Genomic DNA, 21,523 nt, shown 5'->3' with positions numbered 1-21,523 from the left:
AGCCCTGCTCGCCCCTGGCTCCTCGCTGCCTCCTCACGCACAGCAGCCTCACCCTTGTATGAGCTGCGTGGTGTTTACCCTCCCATTTCCTTGTTCCAATCCATCATGAGGGCCATAAACCACCCGGCTGGCACAGCAGAGCCCTCGGAGGTACGGGCAGGAGGAAGAGGAGGGAGGAGGATGGTGACCAGCCCGCTGCTCGCGGCCAGGAGGGCACCCGGGGTGCCACCGAGGTGGTTGGGAGCACAGCCCTTCCCCTAGGGCTGGTGCCACCGCCTGTGGCGGGTCTCTCATGCCTGCTGGCCATCTCAATGCTGGGGTCGAGGGGCGCACCAGGGAGGAACAAGACCTTCTTCCCCTTCTTCTCAGACTTCAGGGGACACAATGTGACGGCCCTGCGCATAGGGGAGTCTTCTGCCCTGGTCTCCATCTTCCTGCTGGCCTTGGCGGGAAACATCTGGGGCATCTGCCTGCTGATGCGGCAGCGGCATCGGCTGTGCGCTGCCAACTGCCTCGTCCTCAATCTCTTCTGTGCCGACCTGCTCTTCGTCACCGCCATCCCCTTCATCACTGTCGTGCGCTGGACCGAGTCCTGGGTTCTGGGCGACGTCGTTTGCCACATGCTCTTCTACGTGGTGAGCCTCAGCGGCACCGTCGTCATCCTCTCCCTCTCGGCCGTCAGCCTGGAGCGCGTCGTCAGCATCGCCCGCCTGCGCCACACCGCCCTCCGCCGCCGCAAGGCGCTGGCCGCCGCCCTCCTCCTCATCTGGGGCTTCGCAGCCCTCGCCACCCTCCCGCTCTGCTGCTTCTTCACCGTGGTGCGGCTGCCCGCTGCCGGCGGCGAGGTGAGGGCAAAAGCCGCCTGGGAGGGCCGGCAGGGCGCTGGGAGGAGAGAGCCGGCCCGGGACGGTGGGCCCGGGGCAGAGAGGGCACCGGCGGCGCCGGGAGTCCGGTGGGGGAGGCGGGCGCGGGGCCGTGCGGCGACGGGGACTCGTCTGCCTCTGTCTCCCACCGGGGGGACGCTGTCTGTCGGGGGCCGGCAGTGTGCTGCGCTCCCGGAGGGCGCCCAGGCTGTGCCCGGAGGAGTGGCCGGAGCTCTCTCGCCCCGGCAGGGCAGCCCCTGAGACTCGGTCCCGCCATCCCCTCCCGTCCCGCTCTCCTGGAGGATCCTCCTGTGAGCTAGGTTGGGGTTTTTGAGTTCCCAGTGCGGCTCGGAAACCCCTTTTCAGCACACACACACCCGTTACCGAGGGGTCGGCGTCCTGGGAGAGCTGCCCAGCACATGCGGCAGCCTATGAGCTAAATGGTCATGAACAGATTTTTCTGCCTAGTATTTTGAAATGCATGCAGAAGTACACCAAAGATGACACAAGAAATATGTGATTAAGTTTAAGGTCTATACATTTCTTTTTTAAAGTTGCTGTTAGCATCTGATACGAAATCTATTGTAATGTTTAGATTGTGGAAGGCTTCTAAAACCATGAAGTGATATATTAATTAGATATTCTGACTAGAAAGTTTTCACAGTCTAGACTTAGTTTTCAGCCATTTTTTCTATAGGCAATAGGAGAGTTAAGGACAACTTTGTAGTTAAAATAATGGTGCAATATTAATTTTCTTCTTTATTCTTTGTAAACAGGATGTTCAGATTTGCACCTTGGTTTGGCCCAGCATTGCAGGAGAAATAGCTTGGGATGTGACCTTTGCTATTGTTTTCTTTCTAATACCAGGATTAGTCATTGTCATCAGTTATTCCAAAATCTTACAGGTATGTTTTTCCTTTGAATTTTTTTGTAGAACAAAAGGGAGTAAACAGGAGCTCACTAGGCATCAACATATTGTCACTGAATACAAATACACCTAAAGGAAATAGACATATGCTCAGTAAATGGTAAGTATGTGATATAAAATGAGGCACTTTAACCTGTAAAGAACAACCTGTATGTTTTAATTAAGAACACGCTTGAGCAGTGCATGACCAGAAGCCCAACACAAAGTTTGTCTTCATTTGTACAGTGTTTAATAAGCTTCTCCATTTATGTGCTGTTCAGATTCAAAGAATGCCAGTCTCCTAAATACTAAGAGAGTCAAGCATTTGAAATAACTAAAAAGTAGATTCTGCTTTCCTTGAGCCTCAACTCCTGTCACAAGGGGTTTACAAGAAAGCAAAGAGAGGCAGGACTAGAGAAAGTCCCTCCCCTTTTAGATCTACTGATTTTCTGCACATATTTTTAGTACACAGCTCTTATTACACTTATTTCTCCCCAGTTTCAAGTTTTGCAAACAAAAACTGTAAATTCTTTCTGAGTGGATATTCTTTAACTGCTCTAATACAAGCCAAGATACCAGACACCATGGAGTTTTAATGTGTATTATAGCAAGCATGATAGCAGTTGCCTAAATTTCATTTTGAAACACCCCTTTGTCTTCCACAAACTGAATGAGGAAGAGCTAGAAACCTTCAAGCTAGGTGCTGCAATGCCTAGTTTTTAGCAACTGCCCCCAGAAGATTCTTGATTCCTGTGTTAGGTAATTAAACTTTTCAAACTACATATATGGAAAATCAGAGAGTTTGGAAAGGAACCCCAAAATGCACAGATTATTGAGCAGGGAATCAACTGATGAAACACTGAGCACCAAGTGGCTGTGTGTACATGCACCAGAGCTGCACATAAATGTTTTGATGAACCTAGGACCTAGAACCTGGGCTCTACATATACTTTCTTATTGCTCAGGCTTAAATTCTTAGTCACAATCATCAGCTCTTAGTTTCTGTACACTCTGTAAGCTCATTATAACCTCGAGGTAAATACATTAGGTAAACCTCTTCTAGTGAAGTGAACCACTTGCCTTTTGCAACCTCGTATTTGCTGAAGTCAATGAACATACAGTAACACCGTGGGGAGCCTGAGCCCTTTGAAAGAACTGCAAAACACTGCAGGACAAGGAATGCCACAGTTCTTGGAGTGAGGATGGTCTGATGAGGATGTTCTGTAGCCATTTTGAACAGTGGAGGCAGAGAAGAGTACAGAACTTGGTTTTCCCACTTTAATATTAGTCCTCTGTATATTAGCTAGACAGGAGACTGTCTCCTTCTGAGGCTCAGCAGCTGCTGAGAAGCCCATTTTGGATAATTTTTGTTTATACATCTTTGGCAGATGTCTAGGTTCTAAATAAATATTTATAGTAGGCCATTTATCTCTGAAAAATTCAGAAAACTTCAGAAAGAATGACAGATGATTCAGTTTATGTAAAATATACGTATATGTAAAATATTTCCCATCTTTACCTTAATCAGGAAGCCATTAAGTATTACTGGTAGTAGTGTGACCCTTCCTTTAGTTGATGCTGAGAGGAAATGTCACACATAAAAGCAGGAGGAAGAGTCATATACCTTTTGACTTTCCTACTTAGACACAAAATTGATCCAGGATTTTGAAAATAACCCCTTCTCTACCCATTCAGGGGGTAAAATGGCATCTCAGGTACTTAGCCTAAATGTTTCTTTGCTAAGTATTTGAAAATATTTTTTTATTTGCATCAGATATGTAAATATAACAGACCTACTGTGTTATGCCAACTTCAGTGAAGACAGGGAAGTATAGTATGAGAGTTAGTGTTCTGCAAGCCATTGGGATTCAATATCCTACCTAAGGACAGATGACTCACACCCATGAATACCAGATTCCTAAACTATCCATCACCTGGTTTATTACATCAGACAGTACTTTTTACAAGCCACAGACTTTCATAGCATCAAAAGGACCCATAAGAGTTCAGTTCTAATTATTGACTGAAAAATGCCATTTACACAAAAATTAATGTAAAATCCCATTCCTATTTGAAATATTTCATGATTTAGTTACTGTAATAAATTCATGCTCTACCTAATACCCACCTTATAATGTCAGCATAGCTGTAGAAGAATTGGATTGCGTTCCTGCTTGCACATCAACAGGATTGTTAACTGTGTTCCAGTTTGCATTTGTGAAGAAAATCAATGGGTTTATTTAGATAGAACAAATGAAATCATAATTTGAAGTTAATGGGATTTCATGAGTAATTAAGATTCTCTTTTATCTGAAAAGTATTTATGGGTGGTAGAGAGCAATGAGGAAAACAACCAGCTTGACTAATTTGTGGTGAGTTCACAGGTGAGATGAAAAAATGAGATGAAAAAAATGCTTGTAAAATGAGAATATTTGAAATTGAACCATTGACAAAAGTAGAAATGGAATTCTACAAAATCTACAATGCCTTTTTTGTAGTCACTTTTCAAAACAGAAATACCAGGTGTCAAAATTTACTATTCCTCTTGTAAAAATATGATAATAATTCTTCTAGGCTACAACAAAAGTTACTTTCTTCTCTTTTCTGCAGATTACAAAAGCATCAAGAAGGAGTTTAAATGCTGGTTTAGCCTACTCACAAAACCATCGGATACGTGTTTCCCAGCAAGACTACAAACTGTTCCGAGCCCTTTTTTTGCTCATGATCTCTTTCTTCATCATGTGGGGCCCAATTACAATAATTATTCTTTTAATTTTAGTCCAGAATGGGGAGCAAAATTTAAATATTTTGCCATCAGTTTTCTTCTGGATAGTATTATTCACTTTTGCCAATTCTGCTATCAATCCAGTGTTGTATAACGTTGCCTATTTCAGACGTAAATGTCAGGAAATTCTTCTCTGTTGTACAGGGAACCCTGTAAGGCGTGGGGCTGGTAAAGAAACCACTGCAAGAAGTAACCACGAACAACCAAATTTGTCTTTCATTACCAGATAATTACTTAAAGCCTGGGCTATGCCACACTTTGGATGTTAATGTCTGCATTATCCCAGGTTGAATAGGTCACTGTGTTATAGTACTCTATGCCAGAGAAGGAAAAAAAAAAGCTAAATTTTTAATTCCTGCAGATAAAGTTCTCTTGATTCACTGCTTTGCTTCAGTAAGGTTTGAATAATTTAGTCCACTGGATCGTATTCTCCGTTTACAATGAAAGAAACAGGAATACAGCAGTGAATTTGGTGGCTATGAAAGAGTTGAAATAAGTGCTTACCAGACTAGCTAATTTCTATGAGGGCACTTTTTCAGTTTGCATAAATGTCATTAACTTTAATGAAGTTATAAGGAATCGATATCAAGATGGCACCTGATCCATGATTATACTGACACTTGATTATACACTTAGATAACTGCCTGAACATATGTTTGGGCAGAGTAACCAATTTTGTGTAAGGAAACAAGATGATAAGTAACTATTAAGCAAATGACTGATGTAGTTCTATCTCAAAATAAAATATGAACATCATGCATGTCGATCTGTAAATGAAGAATAAGTAATTGTGTACTTGTCATACAGAAATTAGTTCTTTTTAAAAGATGCGTATTTTTAATGCTTTGGTAGCAAAGTGAATAAAGTTAATCAGTGATATACAGTCACTGAAATTCCTTTCTCCTTTCTAAAATGCTATCAAGAACAATTTGCAGTATTTCCTGGAAAAAAACCCAAACATTGTATATGAAAGGAAATTAAAACTTTTAGAAAGCAAATACATATATTTTAGGGTTTTTTAATTGAAACTCTTCTTTTCAGAAATTGAAAACACTAAAAAAAAGAAATATTAAATTCTTAATGATCACCATCTGTTACCAATCCAAAACAGTGCATTAAGCTAACAGTTTACTAAGAAAACAAATGCCTATGTATGTACAGATATGCATGCAAACAATTTGCATCCCCTGTAATCCAATTTTATTAAAATGTTTCATTGGTTTATTAACAAAGTGAGCTAGGCAGCTCACATAAATATAAGCAAAATCTAAATGAAGCTATTTAAAAGGTTTTGAAGAGAACACCTGATCAGTGTGTTAGCTTTATGTCCATGGCTCTGTTACATGGTTTCTTTCTATAGGTCTGGATCTCCTTAAGAGCAAAATCCTGAAATACACAAAAACCAATATGTTAGTTTCCAACTGTAGTAGTAAAAATTAAAATACATAAACTTTCACCAAATCTAAAATGCATACATGTCTGATTTCTTTAAAATACTCTTTGAGTTCAGTAGTTTGCTACTTGTAATGGTAATGCCAATACCTTGCTGTGCAGTTTATCATTCCAAAGAATTTTCAACTCAGAACAAACCAGGAATTCATCATGAGCATTTTAATACTTCAGCAAACAATGTGCTGGATATATCAGTGATAAGAGTTATTTACTTACTTCACAAGCTTTGAATTATTTGCTTTTTTTGCAAGTATTAATTTAAGAATGTCTTTCAAGAAAACAGTCTCCTGACCTCTGAAACGTCTAATGGCAACAGTAAATTATCTGTAGGAATATGCCACTCTTTAATTCACAGTTTCTGCTTCTAGTAAATGCTAACAGCAGATTCAGCTTCCAACTCCACTAACATGGCATGGTGCTGTATTTACAAGTAGTCCCACTGTGACATCCACACTCATACGTAAAACCTAGAGCAACTTGAGCTATTATGCTGGGAGACTAAGTGTGTCATAGCCTGATCCATTTCTATGAAGGAGCTACCAACAGAAATGCAATATAAGTTACAACCAAAAAACTTGATTTCCTATGCTTCTTTTTGCCTTAAGGAGCCAGTATAAAAGGAACAAATACTTCAGGTTTTTTTCCAAGCAAGAAAATCTTGTATGTCTAAAAAAAAAATCTAATAGCTTTTTTTTTGGACTTCATTTGAGTACAGCATTAATTTTAAAAGTGAATGAAAACTATTTTTGAAAAATGTTAGCTTGAAGACATGGGCAGAGTATGCACAATTAGAAGCAGATACAAGCCTATTCTTGAAGCATCTATTATTGTCAGTCAGTCAGCACTTTACCACTCTAACAACTGAATGCAGATATCTACAGACAATTGAAGCTGGCTTTTTTTGCTATTAATTCTGCAGTATAATTACAACTAATTATAAATAATACTTAATAACTACAACTAACTTTCAGTTTAGTTCACAATCATTCTCACATTCCCAAATGTATGCATTTTGCATGAACTTTGGCTTAACAATACAGGAGAATCCAGAATTAAATAATACTGTGGTAATTACAGGGGGAAAATGTAAATTTCTAGCTTTAAGTTTCATTTATACTTTGGTGCTGGGCTTGTACAAATACATTCTGGCATAATCTTCAATAAACAGCAGACAGCATTAAGGACCTTAGCAACTATTTTTCATTTACAAACATCATGGAACTCACATAGTCTTAAGTCCATGAGTTCACTGCATTCTACACCTAAAATCCAAGTATAAATTAGGATAGCAGAGAAAGAATACAGCACTTTGGTACAACTATGTTGGATTTGATGTTTCTATAAAAACTAGAGGCAGCATTATCAACTTTTAAACTAATGGGAGGAAGACAGAATATTTAAAGCTGAACTTTCAAAAGACATCCTGAGGTTTTATTTTCATTGGTTCCATATTTTGTGAAAAAAACATAAGCATTCTATTCTCTACAAGTTATGAGACTATTTGGAAAAGTTATACCACAAATTAATAATAAATTTATTAATAATAAATTAATCTATTTTTTATTTTGTTTATACTTTCTTCCAAAGATTGGCAATACCTTTGTTGCCTTGTAAGCCTCTTACAGTGTAGAAATACAGAAACACAGATTCCACCATAGTGAACTGGACCAGTATTGGACAGGTATTGGATAGTATGTTCTCTCGGTTTGATAGAAATGCAGGGAACCACCAGAACACACATCCAAAGCCACAGCAAAAAAGCTATATATCTACACTTTATCCTAGATTAAATGCAAGAAACATCCCTAATCAACTCGTCATTTCATTCTCTCATCTTCATAAAGTCTTATTCTTGCTGTACTTCATTTGAAGAACAGTGACTGTAGCATTCAAAACAAGAAAGTATCAATTTATATAATTACATTGTTTCTTTTCTATCCTATCCTTTGTGCAATCAGACACATCATTCACAGAAGCCATTTTCCTTTGTATTTATGATGTCTTTTAGTTCTGACTGCCTTAAATCTCTTTTATGTTGTCTTGAAATTCTCATTCAGGACAAAATCTTTATTTCCATTGTTGTCAGGCACTTTTTCCATGTCATTAATCAGTATTCTAAACATCTTAGCAGAATTTTCAGGCAACCTGTTACCAGCTTTACAACATGGCAATGTATTACTATCTGTTTACAGATCAGATGAGCAGGTAATAGAGCCACAAGAGTTGTCTGTGCTCATCTGTTTTGACTTGAGAACACAAAAGTTCCTCCAGTCAATGCCAATTTATTCTAACATGTCATTTAGAAAAGCCTTTAATCTTGATTTACAGATTTCAGCAATCAAAACATACAACAGCTCTTGGTAAACTGTTCCAAAGGTTAATGGCCTTTGGAGTTAAACAAATCACTTGTTTATTTCTGCTCTGAATGTCTCTAGCTTAAAGTTTCATCCATTTTAATTTATTATTCCTTTTTGCAAGACCTTCATTATCCAATTCCCACTGTTTGTGTGGGCAAGTACAGATTTTGCTCAGGTCAGACTTAAACCTCTTTCTGATGAGGAAAGATCAAGGTCTTTGGAGCACTCACTAGAGGACACATTTACCAACTTTCAACGATTTTCTCTGCTCTTTGAAACTTACTCACTTGGCCACACTATTGCATTGTGAGACCACGTTCATCCCACTCACCAGTCAAGTCTCCTGTAGATACTGAATCTTTCAGAATGCAAGGGTGGGGATGGGCACGCTGTTTTATTTGACCTCAATATTTTGATCTGTCTTCTTCATTCTTTATTATTCCCCTCTCTGGGTCTAACCAGTCAGTGCATTACAGGTTTCTTCTAGATCACCAATTAAAGTAGCACAAATTACCATGTGGCCTTTTCCAAATACTTGAGCACCTTTCCTGTGTTGCAAGCTCAGCCTGACTATATGCCTAAAGATAGGGTCATACTTGTAGTTTGAGTAGTAGTTTGTAGTTGTGCCTCTTCCTTTGTGAAACCTGTCGTGAATGGTTGGAAGGAGGACCTGTGAAGTCAGGTCTGCTCTAAGGTATCCTCTCCAAGACTTCTCATTTTCCTTAAAAGGCTTTTATGAAGAATTTGTCAAAGAAGTTTTTTGAAAATACATTCTATTCTCTTCAGCAACTATTTTGTTGAGAAATGCAGAGTTCTGACTAAAGAGACACAATTTCTCCTTACAGCAACTATGAAGTTTATCCTGTGTTAACTCATACTACATTGATATAATTGTCTTATAACTTCCTCTAATAACTGTTTCAGCTGATGCAATATGCTGCCTAAAAAGCAGTACACCTTAGCTCTCTTTCAGATAAGGAAAGTAAAAGTTGGAAACAGCTTCCTAAAAGCTCCAGTTTTTAAAAGACAATATTAGAGCCACCAAGTAAAAGACTTCATGAGTTTGCTCTTTGATGAATAAGAGCCTCCCAGCGCTTTAGTTATTAAATCCTGAAATAAAATTCTTCAGAAAAAAGCATTCTTACCATTATGAACAATAACTCTGTATTTTCTTTCTAAGCAGAGGTCTATTTGCCTTTGTCTGACAATTTTCTGTGCCTCTGGAGGCAATCCCTTGGGGTCCCGGGAGAACACAAAGGAATAGCTGTCAGCACAAGTGCCATCATCATTTAATTGGCGGCAGGAGTAATGAAGAGCATATGTGTCATAATCTGTGTCCACTACCCAGTGATCATCATCTGGAAAAAGCCATTGAAAAGAAGCAAAGGCATTAGAGACACAAGTAAAATATAGTAAACCTAATGAGATTGTTGCCATAATTCTGTAAAGAAAATAATACAACAAAGATTGGGATAAATGGTAACAGATTAGCTCTCAGTTTCTCTCTGTGTCCAGTATTTAACTCCATAATTTGAGGGGAGGCTTTTTGTGTAAAAAAGAAAATGAGTCTGTTTATCAGGAGCAGTGATGGAGAGAAGAGGAAATGATTGGCACCACTGCTTCTCCTCTAGCCTGGCCAGCAAATAAGAGCAGCATGAAGTGTTAATAAACATCTTGTAAATCCATGACAGAACATCACTATAAAATGTGGCAAAAACCACAAAAAAGAGCCATGTATTAGGCTATCTACCATGAGATGCAAAGAAAGTTTTCTTATTTTAACAAAAAAAAGGTCAGACAGAAAACAGTTTAAAAAAAATAGAGAAGATAAAAGTGCTCTTGGTCATGCTAGCCATCTTCCAGATTACCCAAAACCGTGACTATTTTCCTACCAGGGGTGTTATTTGAATTGTATTTTTAAGGAAAAATACTAATGTGCATTACAAGCATATTTGCTACAAGTGCTATCATAAAATCTCTTCTCAAGCAGTTACGCTTTCAGAGAATTCTTAACTATTTAGCTAAGTAATGTGATAAATGCCTGATAACACAGAAACCCTGTGCTAATGGAAGTGAACCTAGGTGTTTGCAGTAAAAAGTGTCATATGCACACCTTCAACTCTTGCATTTGGTCTGTGCTGGTGAAGGCAACACTGTGTTCTCTTCCCCATCTCTCCTATGCATGGGGACCATACAGTTTTTAGAAAGGGAGCATCCAAAGCTTTCTTTGTGTTTGAGAAAATGTCCCTCCAACCACTTGCAAATTCTACCTGCTTCTTTTAGAAACAATTAATTTGTCCTAAATATTCTGATCTGTCTTCTTCATTCTTTATTATTCCCCACTCTGTGTGTATTCTTTATCAGTCAGTGCATTACAGTTTTCTTCTAGATCATCAATTAAAGTAGCATTTTGAAACTATCGAAATATAATAAGCCTGAACCTCCACTTGGCTCAATATTTTGTGTAGGGTGTGACAGAAGACAAGAAAAGATGAATATATGTTCTGGATTTGTTTCCTAGAACAGATACATCTCTAGATTTGAAGACATGAAACCAAGCAAAATAACAGCAGCCAGATCATCTTCCTTGCTTGACCAAGTCTAACATAAGGCTTTTTAGAGAGAACAAAGCATCTGGCAACTGAGTTCTGAACAATAAAATATTTCATCTGCCTTTCATTTCTTTCCAAACAGTGACCTTAGATTATATAGTTGGGTAACAAATAAGAGAAATACAAAGATACACAAAGGCTTGGTCTTCATTTCTTTAAAGAACAACAATTAGCAGTTGCACATAAAATATGCATGATATTTGTGAGAGTTACTACATGCTTATAATAGTTATATATTTATGATAGTTATGTGTTTCAAGTGTATTTAAGAAACTCAGCACTACTTTTTCCTTCCCTAGCATGGACATACAACATAACCAGGCTCCCATGCTGTTCTGCATCTTCTATAGCATAGTGCTGTACTCACTTCCTTTCTGCAGAAAAGAGGCAACACCCCAGTACTTCATCTTGAACTTTGCAGGATCCTCTGTGTCAGTGAAAGAGCCAATCATGTCAGCACAGACATCCCAGTTACTGTAAACAGAGAGAGAGAAAATGTCATATTCAAAACGAAGAGCACAGATTCAGTGTGGCTGTATTCCTATCACAGGGATAGCAGGTAGGATTAGAGCACCATGTAAGCAAAGTGAAAGGCTGGTGAAATGGAACCAGAGGAAGATTGCAAACAACTTACTTGAAGAGCCTGACTCTGCCCTTTGCAGTGGCAGTCATTTGTCCATTCTCATCTACAGTGAATCGAGCTACCACATTGTCCTGCAGAAACAGCCCCTCAGGGTCTTTTTTTGCCATAGCATACCAAGTGCCACTGTACTGCAAGGAAATAAGAAAGGCTGCAGTTAGAGCTAGAAGTATGAAAAGCATTACAAACAGACATTAAAAACTACGGGAGATAACAGAGGGAATGACATGCAGTTCTTTGACACCATGCCTGAAAGCTGTACCTACGAAACAAACCTAGCTGTTCCAGCAAAACAAAACCACAAATAGTGCAGACAGGCTTTATGAAAAGATTGTCACTTTTTAGTATCTTATTTGTATCTGCAATTCTCCAGTATTTAGAATACAAAATGTGGTGAGAAGAGGGTAGCAGCTGTCAGATCTTGACAGATCTGTGTATGCTTTTTCTTTGCAATGATGTCTGAAAACACCAGAGAATTTTTTTTCATGTGAACAATTCAGTCACTACATTCCTTTTGTTTAGACCATACAGTTTGAGACCAAGCTGGTAAACCTAGTTTCTGCAGTGCCCCTTTATCAGATCCATCAGGATCCAGCATTTGCAGAGGCACTGGCAGCATCTCACACCTTTGTTGTTTCTCAGTATTGCAGACTGTGACTGAGTTAAAAGACAGACGCGTTGGTGTTACTGAATGCCAGATGTTCTAGCCTACGAAGAGGACGAAATTACAGATCCAGGAGAGAAAGAAGATTTACCTTGGTCTTGTCGAAGTTTTCCTTTACTTTGAAGCTGCTTACTCGGCAGTCCCGCTCTGCCATGCTGCAGCCCAGCAAGGCCAGTGCCAGCAGCAGCAGCCAGGGCAGAGCTCCCTCCCTGTGGGCCATCTCGTCCCTGCAGCAACAGCGAACAGAGAATAGCATCAGAAACAGGCTCTGTCACACAAGCAAGGAAGGAAGCCTGCCCTGACAGGTCCCCAGGACATTATGCATCTTTCTCTGATGCATGTGCAGGCAAGGCACCCAGCTGTCCCCAGCCCACCACAGCAGGATCCCTTACAGACAATGCCGGTCCCTGTAGCCTCTTGAGAGCCAAAGCTTGATGGCAGCAGCAGGGGTCCAGACACGGAATGATTTATGTAGCCCTGGGGCTTTCGCAACTCCCTGAGCTCCAAAGCCAGCACTGGAGGGGGAGTGGGGAGCGGTTGCTGCGTGCCCCCGGCGGGGGCCTCATCACGGCAGCCTCTTGCGTAACCCCGTGGGCTCAGGTGGTCTGTGACCCTGAGCAGGAGCCAAACAGGCGCTAGCAGCAAATGCCTCTCTTTGGCTTTCCTAGCCCAAAAGCAGAGCTCACATCTGGGGGAGGGATGTGCACACGTGTAGGGATAACAAAGGAGAAGAGAGGCACCGCCGTCTTTGGTCTTTACACGGGGGAGAGTGAGCTGCCTTCTCTCTCTGATTTTACACACTGCAGTTCAAAGTCCTTCTTACCCAATGTGCTCAGACCAGTTACAAGGTGCAGACTTGTTTCCTCCACCTCCTCCCCAAATTCCTTTCTTCTCTTCCCCTGATAAATAGTGATAAATACCATAATTGCAAATTTCTGCTAACGTTTCTGCTAAGCCTGGTCATGCCAGAACCTCTTCAGGACCTCATGACTGATTCCCTCTTACTTCCCAAAGCTGGTTCATGATCAGCTCCCAAGCATAAGAGCTGGGGCCCTGCAAATCCTCAGGAAGTCGTAAGAGCACCTTTGTGTAGTGAGATGTGCAGAAGTGACAGGACATACGTGTGGTCAGACCCATGTATGCACCACGTCTGGCCCATTTTCAATCAGAGCTTCCAGAATTTCTATTCTGTTTCTGGCAAACTGTTTTCAGTTATATAAACCATTATTGTTTTCTTCTGTTCAGGCAAGTTTTGCTGCCTCTCAGTCAATATTTGCTCTATCGTTTCAACATCTTTAGGAAGCATTAGAGAAAAACCTGTTAATTATTTTCTAGATATGTAACCAGACCAGGACAGGAATGATTGTTACCAAGATAATTAATTCACCCACTTTTTTCACTTCCCAATTTTGAAAGAATAAAGCAAAATCTTGTTAGTTGAAAGGTCTGTCCTCGTTACTTTAAGAATTAAGCAAAAATATAACATAAATATGGAGATAACATAATATTTTTAAAATCCTTCAATAATAAGTGATGTACAGAATTAAACCAATTTATTCAGCATCGTCTTTCCCAGAAATTTATTTCAGCCTTATATACTTCTCATATATTCGAAAAAAATTTAAAATTTTTACTGTTACTGCCTTTTACAGTCTTTTTTTCACATGTAATACAAACAGTGGCATGGTCTGTTATTTGTTATTCTTTCTTTTCTGTTTTGTATTAGAGTCATTTTGCATGGAGAGTATATTTTTGTTCACTTTCTGGAATATCAAATGCTCAGGGCTGTTCCAAGTCTGCTCTGAAGCCTTCGATTTCCTTGATAACATCAGATTCCATTTTGTTTAGCATTAAGCTTCTATTTGGAGTAAAGAACATATATAATGCAGGTAATTAGAAAGGTTGATGCATATTAATTGTACTCAAACTTTCAACAGTTGCATTCAGTAAGCAAACATTTTTAAACTGAAATCTTTCAAGTTCGCAAATTTCCAGTGACAGAAGTGAAACAGCAATCTACATCCATCTGGTGGCTTTCAGAACCTTGCTCTGCCACCTGTATATACTATATATACAGCTTTGTATATATAGACACACACAAACATTTTTACAAAACATATATAAACATTCACTAGTCTTAATATGTTAATTCATTGTACAAGTTCAAAATCAACAGGGATTTTCTTTGCTCAGTGTCTCACATGACAGATACAAAGAAGAGGATCACAGCTTAATTTCTAACCTTTAAGTCTAATACTTTCTTTGATACCAAATTAAAAAAAAATATTTCTTTTCTCTCTTCCAATTTGTGAAATAATATTATTTCTCTTAAGTCTTTCCTCTTCAAAAATCTGTATACTGCTTTATATTCTCAGAGAGGTTAATTCAGGAAAAAATCTATCTCTATAAAATGTTGTCCATAACATATTGATCCATGAAAATTCTATGGCAGAGGTGTTCAAAGGAATCTACAGTCATTCAGCCAAATAAATCAAAACCTGATGACATTCAATCACCTCTGAAAATCTAGGTCAGCAGTCCTCTTACACTTATTTTGTGTTGTACACAGCAGTCTATCCAATCCAGATTCCACTGAAAAAAAATAATAGTAGGATCATGTCGATATATGTGAGAGAGCAATTATAATATCCTCAATTAATCTGAATTCATCAACAAAATTAAATCAGAAACATGTAATTTCGTATTAGCCACGACACAGCATTTCTTTAATTACGAGCCTCCACTAATTTCTGCAGTCTCACAACTTGTATTTGGTGGATGTGCCTGGCAGAGACATAGAAATTATGAGTTTTAATACATTCATATCTTTAAGTCTGTGATCTCTATGAACTCCAGGCAATGCCTGAGAACACCCTTCTTTTCAACATTGTAGTTTTGTGGGACAGCAACTGCAGTGAAGTCACACCCATATTTCTGTCAGATTTCAACAACTGCACAAGAGGACCTGGACAAGTCAGGACAATTTGAAGGTTACACAGTGAACATTTGTCTCTGTCTCTACTAGGTAAGCTCTACTTCCAACTCTGCCATAGTTTACACTCATGGAGTCCATTCACAGATTCAGCTAAAGCACTTCTTTGGTTCAATGGCACAAGCTTTTTAGCCAAAAAGGCTCTTCTGTTAACTCAGCTGTGTCTAGATCAGGGGTGTATGGGAGGGGGGATGGAAGGCTGCTGGAAGACTACAACTCTTATGGCAATTCAAGGGTGAATTTTTTCTCAGTCCTCACATATGTAGCTATGCCAGCACAGCTACGTAAACTCATAAAACAGTGTAAACTTTGCCTCAGTTAATCATCATTGGGATTGACTTGGGCTATGGGTTTGGTTGAGAAATGATGTGAGCAAGTGATCCTCATCTAGATCTTTGTGACCTGGATATACTCCTTGTGGATTTGTACTTCTCATGCAAACAGAAAGGACCTGTATTTGGGCCAGGATTTCAGTTGATTCTGAGAGCAATGTGCATAGATCAAGTCAGTGGCATCAAATGATCACTGGCTTATGGGAAAGTTTAGATAATTAAATTTAAAAGAATTTTTAAACTATGGATAGCACAAAACATGCAAACAACCTTTAATGTAAAGCACACATTTAAAAAACTTGTGTGAAATTCAACACCAAACTCGATAAATTTCATATATTTCCATTCAGATGTTTATAGATGGAAGTATATTTTGAATATTATAGAACATTTTTTAAAGTATTTAACTGAAGGTGGGAAACATCTTCTACCTTTGAACTGTGCCATGAGGCCAAAAAAGGGGCTAAACGCTGGCAGTGATTTTGTGATTGAAGTATTTTTTACATTAATAGCCTGTAAAATTCTGCAATGGTCTCCATTAGGAACAGCAAAGAAAATACACATAAAAGGCAAATTTTCAAAGGAAATGGCAGAAAAAAGCTTTCACTGTAGGAACTGTTTTAGTCTATTTTATGATTCTATGAGAGGGACTTGTCCTAAATTACTGTTTAAGACCTTTTTAACACTTCAAATGTGAAGCTTTAAATATTAGAAGAACTAGAATTTTAGAATTTTGTTTATGGTCACAAGAGTAAGGCCAACTCCTAGGAGAAAACTGGCTCAAAGAACTAGTAATAGGAAATAGAGCATCTATTTCCAGCCAGATAGGAGTACAGATTGAAAGACTTTTTGCTTTTATTTATAGAGTGCCATTCACAAACATGAGTACCTGCCTCTCTTAGAGGCAGATTTTGCAGGGCAATGACTGCTGTTTGCACAGAGCAGTGGATTCAAGTGAAGCCACTGCCTTGTGTAACCAGACTCATTAACAAGCAACACCAAAAAAAAAAAATGGCATGTGCTGAGCCAAGGAGCTCCGTGTACTTTGTAAAGGAAAACTATGTACACTGTCACCATCACAACGTTCCCCTTGGTGGCACTCTGAGTACAGAGGTCAAGGACAGAATGCAATTGAAAAGATTGGCCTTTGCACCATGCCAGCCTGCATGCTACCTGTTTTTAATATTAATGTTGTGACATTCTGCTTATGGAGTAAATTTACCTTGAACTCGTTGTAAACAGTATATTTTTTAAATTAGCTGAAAATAGTACTTTTATTCTCTTTAGCAAGCTATGATTCTGAATTGAAATGGTTTTCTAGATATATTTACTAGGTGTGTTACTAAAATATATGCATCTTGAAACAATGATATAAAGTTTGCCGACAGAAAGGCCAGAGTGGTGAGGAAAGCTTAAAACTGCAAGTGCTGAAAGATCAGACATAGTGGAGCAAGTCCAGCAAAAAGCCATGAAGATCACTGAGCAGTAAGAGAATCCGACTGAAGAAGAGGATGAGAGAACTGGGACTGCTCAGCATGAAAAGGGGTCAGGGAGGTCTTACAAAGTGTATAAATATCTGGTAGGAGTGTATAAAGAAGAGAGTCAGACCCTTCTGAGCTGTGCTGAGTAATAGTCACAATAATAAAAAATGGTCAGGTAACTTAAGATAACCTTCTAGTAAACTTGAGAGTGGATGTGATTAAAAGACTGTGATCCTTTGCTCCATTTGTATAACATTCCTGCCAAGATACCAAGAAACCCATGCTCATGGTCAAAGCTACAGTATATCTGGCAACCCAGGTTAACCCCTTCATGCTAGACTTGCCATTTGGTTCAGAAACTCTCCCCTAGAAGCTAAAATCTCTGTTGATTACTTACTTCATGAACCCCCTGAGCTAATCCTTTGTAGTTTTAAACTTGCAGCCATGTGGAAAAATCAGCTAACTTATTATCTTCAGTGTTTGCATTTTTAAGACTACTTTTGTAAAAAAAAGGGACAGAAAATTATTTTAAAAGAAACATCAATTTGAGGTTGTTTAGATTGAGGTTGTTGTAAAGGTCCCCAAAACTTATCAGATCAGTGCCATCAAAACCTTTCAGTGCCAAAAAAATGGCTGCATTGGAGACTCACAGTACTCATTGTAAATACCTACAGAATCCATTCTCACAAACTAATAACTTAGAAAGAATCAGTAGTATTTCTGAATATTATTTTCTTGCATTATACATAAGAATCACAGACAGTGACCATGAAATTATCCACATTGAAAGCTATGAAATTTAAAGAAAGAGATTTGATCTGTGTTTCCTCAGAAAATCTTAATGGAGTGAACCACGTTAACTGCTATCAAGTGGGACAGAGATGCCCAGACACAAACACTGAGCTGAACTGGGAAACCTTATAAATACCTTTGACATTTACACGCTGCTTCAATCTATTTAAATAACCACGTCTGTCAGTTATCCTTCTTAGGGTTTCCATGTATCACCAGGGCTCAGGAACGGTCTGCTACTAAGAACTACTCCATAAATAGTTTGATTTTGGTAGTAACTACGAACGTCAAAGGCAAATGATATCATACATATTAAAATCACAAAGCACACATATTTCTGATAGTCTCTGAAATTAAAACAATTTGAAAAAAAATAGAGCATGCTGCTCATCATGTCTTTAATTCAAACTATTGCAGCATGAAAAAGGACTGAAGACAAATGCATATTATTTTTGCCTTAGATAGTTCAGTGAAGATGAGTGTGTGAGGTTAGTTTCTCGAGTTAAACTTCCATGCATAAAATAGATGCTACATTAAAATCTATTTTATTATTTTGTGAGCTGATTAAAAAATTGCTGGGATATATGATGGCAAGACCATCTTTGAAAGTGCAGGAAAAATGAATTATTTTTTGTTATAGTTTCTCATAATAAACCTAAATACTAATGGGAATTAGCATTGCTAAAGATAAAATGTTCAACAGTGTGGAAAATAAGAGTAAAAGACATAGATCAAAAAATAACTTTCTCATACCAGCAGAAACTTTAAATTAGTTGCAACATTAGAATAACAAGATATTTAGATAGTCTAATTTACAAAATTCATTAAAATACTGATATGAGAAAAACAAAAAAGCATCAAGAGAAATACATTTAATTTTCCTAACTCTAAAATGAGGACTTCTATAAACATAAGGTACATTTATGTACCAAACTACATTTTCACTCTATCAAATCACTTCATCTTCTTGGTTTGTCTTAATTATTTATGTTTAATCAATATGTGCATAGAGTTCACAATGAAACATGATATGACTAATAGAGCAATAATTGAAAAAAGCCAACTTAACTGTCTTTCAAACATAAATTTCATAAAGAACTTTTACAGGTTTTTTATACTTTTTTCCATGTCATTCTCCCAACACTTTACAGAGAAAGAATGCAATTATAAAAGTGAATGTAAATTAAGGGGGCAAAAAAAAGAACTGTTTGATGATTTAACAATTATTATAGGACAGCGTAGCTGCATCTGAAATATTTTGCTACCAAGACAGATTTATCACCTTACAGTAGTGCCTAATTAAAAATTGTCTTTATTTGTTATCTCAAACTACAAAAAGTGTAATACATCATTTATAAAAAACAGCTGAGCACAAGAAATACTTGGTAGAACCACAGTAAACATTTTAAGTGGCTTTGCCTATTCAAAAATGGGTATACATGTTAATAAAATAGTTGGCTTACAAAAATGTTGACTCATCCAACCTTCCTACCCCCAAAGATACACCAAACAGGATGTATCTGTCAAGCTGTCTGTCTTCACTTACTCTCCCTCCAGGGAATCTACTTCATAGAATTAATGTAATCACAATAGAAACCACAACTAATGTTTGGAAACTGTTTTTTCATGTGTGATAAAAATGAATGTGTATATCCTATACAGAAGATAATTTTCTTGTAGCTGGACACAAGACCAATAGACTCTTTCTACGTCAAAGAAACTACTATGTAGAATGTTCCAAAGGCTGCAAGAAAATACAACTGAAGAAGTACTGCAAAAAAAAAAAAATTACTTGTCTTTCACACATTTTCATTGGAGCTCTTTAGTATCTTCTCTTTTAAAGGGTATCGTGAAAAATATTAAGCTATAAATTAGGCAAATGACAGATGTAGAGAAATAATTTCACTCTATGTCTAAGTACATAAAAATTATTTTCAATTTTCTCCATTGCTTTTATAGCTATTTATCAAATTATGGAAAAACACTATTCACTGTGATATATGTGCAGTTCTTGCTGGTTTTGTGTGAACCAGAGATGCACACAGTGATAAGAGCATCTTGCTGTGCTGCAGCTTCACAGTTCTGCCACAGTTGTTATCACAGTTTGCTCCTGTAAAGAAGATCCCAGAGACCTCACCCCCCAGTGAGGCTCCTGTGCTGCTCTCCAGGCTGCTCAGGGGAAGGAACCCAGCCAGAGAAAGGAAGCAGGCCAGAACGTGTCCATGCTGTGATGATTTTCAAATGGGCTTTGAAACCATCATGACAACTGCAATCTCACAAAAAGTAGTGTCTTACACAGTGTTTTGTATCACAGTCAAAGGGAAAACAAATGTACTGAATTAGCTGCCATTACAGACCAATCACTGACCTGTTCTTTGTGCATGAGAGGATCAGTGTCTGTTGCCCATCTTGATGCTTTTAGCTCTGTTGATAAAAATGGATGCTGATACATTGTGGCATGTGGCAAACAAATAAAGTTGAACTTGGAGAGTTATTCTTTTCAAATTAAGAATTTCCAAAGGGTATATGGATTATCTTCCTGATTCCAAGAATCTCTTTCTGTTCTCTGATCAATGTGGATGCCACAAATAAGATTCATTGTACTGCAGCCACCCTACTCTGCTGAAATTCAGCTGTGTTTCAATGAACACAGATAATCTGCTGCCATAGTTGACACTCAATTTAAACTCAGCTTTCTCACTCATGTAGCCCTTGGGTGTTTGCTCCTAAAATTCCACACAATTTTCATAATCTCTTTTCCATTCATGTGTGTAATGCTGAACTTCCAGTGGTAGGAAACATAAAACACATTCTAAAGCTACAACCAGACTCAAGATTCCCACTTTACCCACTATCACCATTTTGCTGCTGCTTAAGAGAACAGAGATCTTCCACTTTTTCTGAAGAAGGAACAGAAGAAACTACAATGATTGCAGGGCCCTGTCTAGTTAATTATGCATACAGAGTGAAAATTTTACAGTCTTCTAAATTCAATTTGGATTCAACCATTTTATGATTTTATGCTTTCCTTTAGCCTACTTACTTTACTTTAACCTACTTACTTTAAAAAAGATTATATATAAAGTCATACCTGTCTATTCTGAGTCAAATTTTAATTATTTTCTTTTCACTTGTGTAAATTACTTGAGCTAGCTGAGATTAACTAAGGTCTTTAGAATTTCACCTGTTTTATTCATGTGAATCTTCATAATTATTGTTTTTAATAATTCATTTTCAATCATCCCCTGACTATTTTGAGGAAAAAATAAGGTTTTCAGTTTTAAAATCTTCTCTATAACAGTGTTTTCCTCCCCTTAAGTACCTCTCACAAATATACATGGTTAAATCTGTGCACATGTATAATGTGGACTAAGTATCTAAGTGGGATTCCTCATACTAAGTTTCAATGGCAACTTATGTGTGTATAGTACAATATATATGCAGAGAATGAAGGAGATAACATAAAGGTATAAATATCTACATATCAGACAATTTTATAATGTCTAAGAATTAATGAGTTACTTTAAAATGCTGAAATGATTCTCCTAGGATTGACGAGCTAAGAATGCTCAGGGATTTAGTGTCCTGACATCTCTTTAATTAGCAGTCTCCAAGTTCTCACACTAAGAAGATGCTAAGCCAGTGC

General features: G+C 38.1%; 2 protein-coding genes across 2 annotated transcripts; one reads left to right on the top strand and one right to left on the bottom strand.

Annotated features, from left to right (window-relative positions):
* Nucleotides 1–291: 291 nt before the first annotated feature.
* On the top strand, nt 292–4,894 carry FFAR4 (free fatty acid receptor 4). Its single transcript, XM_030453735.1, has 3 exons — nt 292–845; nt 1,640–1,768; nt 4,381–4,894. The coding sequence occupies exons 1-3, from the start codon at nt 312–314 to the stop codon at nt 4,783–4,785; spliced, it is 1,068 nt and encodes a 355-aa protein (XP_030309595.1). The 5' UTR covers nt 292–311; the 3' UTR covers nt 4,786–4,894.
* Nucleotides 4,895–5,557: 663 nt separating this feature from the next.
* RBP4 (retinol binding protein 4) lies at nt 5,558–12,824 on the bottom strand. Its single transcript, XM_008502007.2, has 6 exons — nt 12,673–12,824; nt 12,372–12,507; nt 11,611–11,747; nt 11,344–11,450; nt 9,510–9,722; nt 5,558–5,941 (listed from the first exon to the last, which is right to left on the bottom strand). The coding sequence occupies exons 2-6, from the start codon at nt 12,498–12,500 to the stop codon at nt 5,928–5,930; spliced, it is 600 nt and encodes a 199-aa protein (XP_008500229.1). The 5' UTR covers nt 12,501–12,507; nt 12,673–12,824; the 3' UTR covers nt 5,558–5,927.
* Between the last annotated feature and the right edge of the window lie 8,699 nt (nt 12,825–21,523).

This window comes from Calypte anna, chromosome 6 (genome assembly GCF_003957555.1).
Source record: "Calypte anna isolate BGI_N300 chromosome 6, bCalAnn1_v1.p, whole genome shotgun sequence".
NCBI classification, from domain to species: domain Eukaryota; kingdom Metazoa; phylum Chordata; class Aves; order Apodiformes; family Trochilidae; genus Calypte; species Calypte anna.
This window is presented reverse-complemented; position numbering and strand designations above follow the sequence as displayed.

Excerpts from the sequence above, each read along its gene's own strand:
- RBP4 (XM_008502007.2), bottom strand. The coding sequence starts at position 12,500 with ATGGCCCACAGGGAGGGAGCTCTGCCCTGGCTGCTGCTGCTGGCACTG. Across the intron at positions 11,748-12,371 it reads AAAACTTCGACAAGACCAAG|TACAGTGGCACTTGGTATGC; the intron begins GTAAATCTTCTT and ends ATTTCCTTGCAG. Across the intron at positions 9,723-11,343 it reads CTCTTTTCTGCAGAAAGGAA|ATGATGATCACTGGGTAGTG; the intron begins GTGAGTACAGCA and ends GGCTTTTTCCAG.
- FFAR4 (XM_030453735.1), top strand. The coding sequence starts at position 312 with ATGCTGGGGTCGAGGGGCGCACCAGGGAGGAACAAGACCTTCTTCCCC. Across the intron at positions 846-1,639 it reads TGCCCGCTGCCGGCGGCGAG|GATGTTCAGATTTGCACCTT; the intron begins GTGAGGGCAAAA and ends CTTTGTAAACAG. Across the intron at positions 1,769-4,380 it reads GTTATTCCAAAATCTTACAG|ATTACAAAAGCATCAAGAAG; the intron begins GTATGTTTTTCC and ends TCTTTTCTGCAG.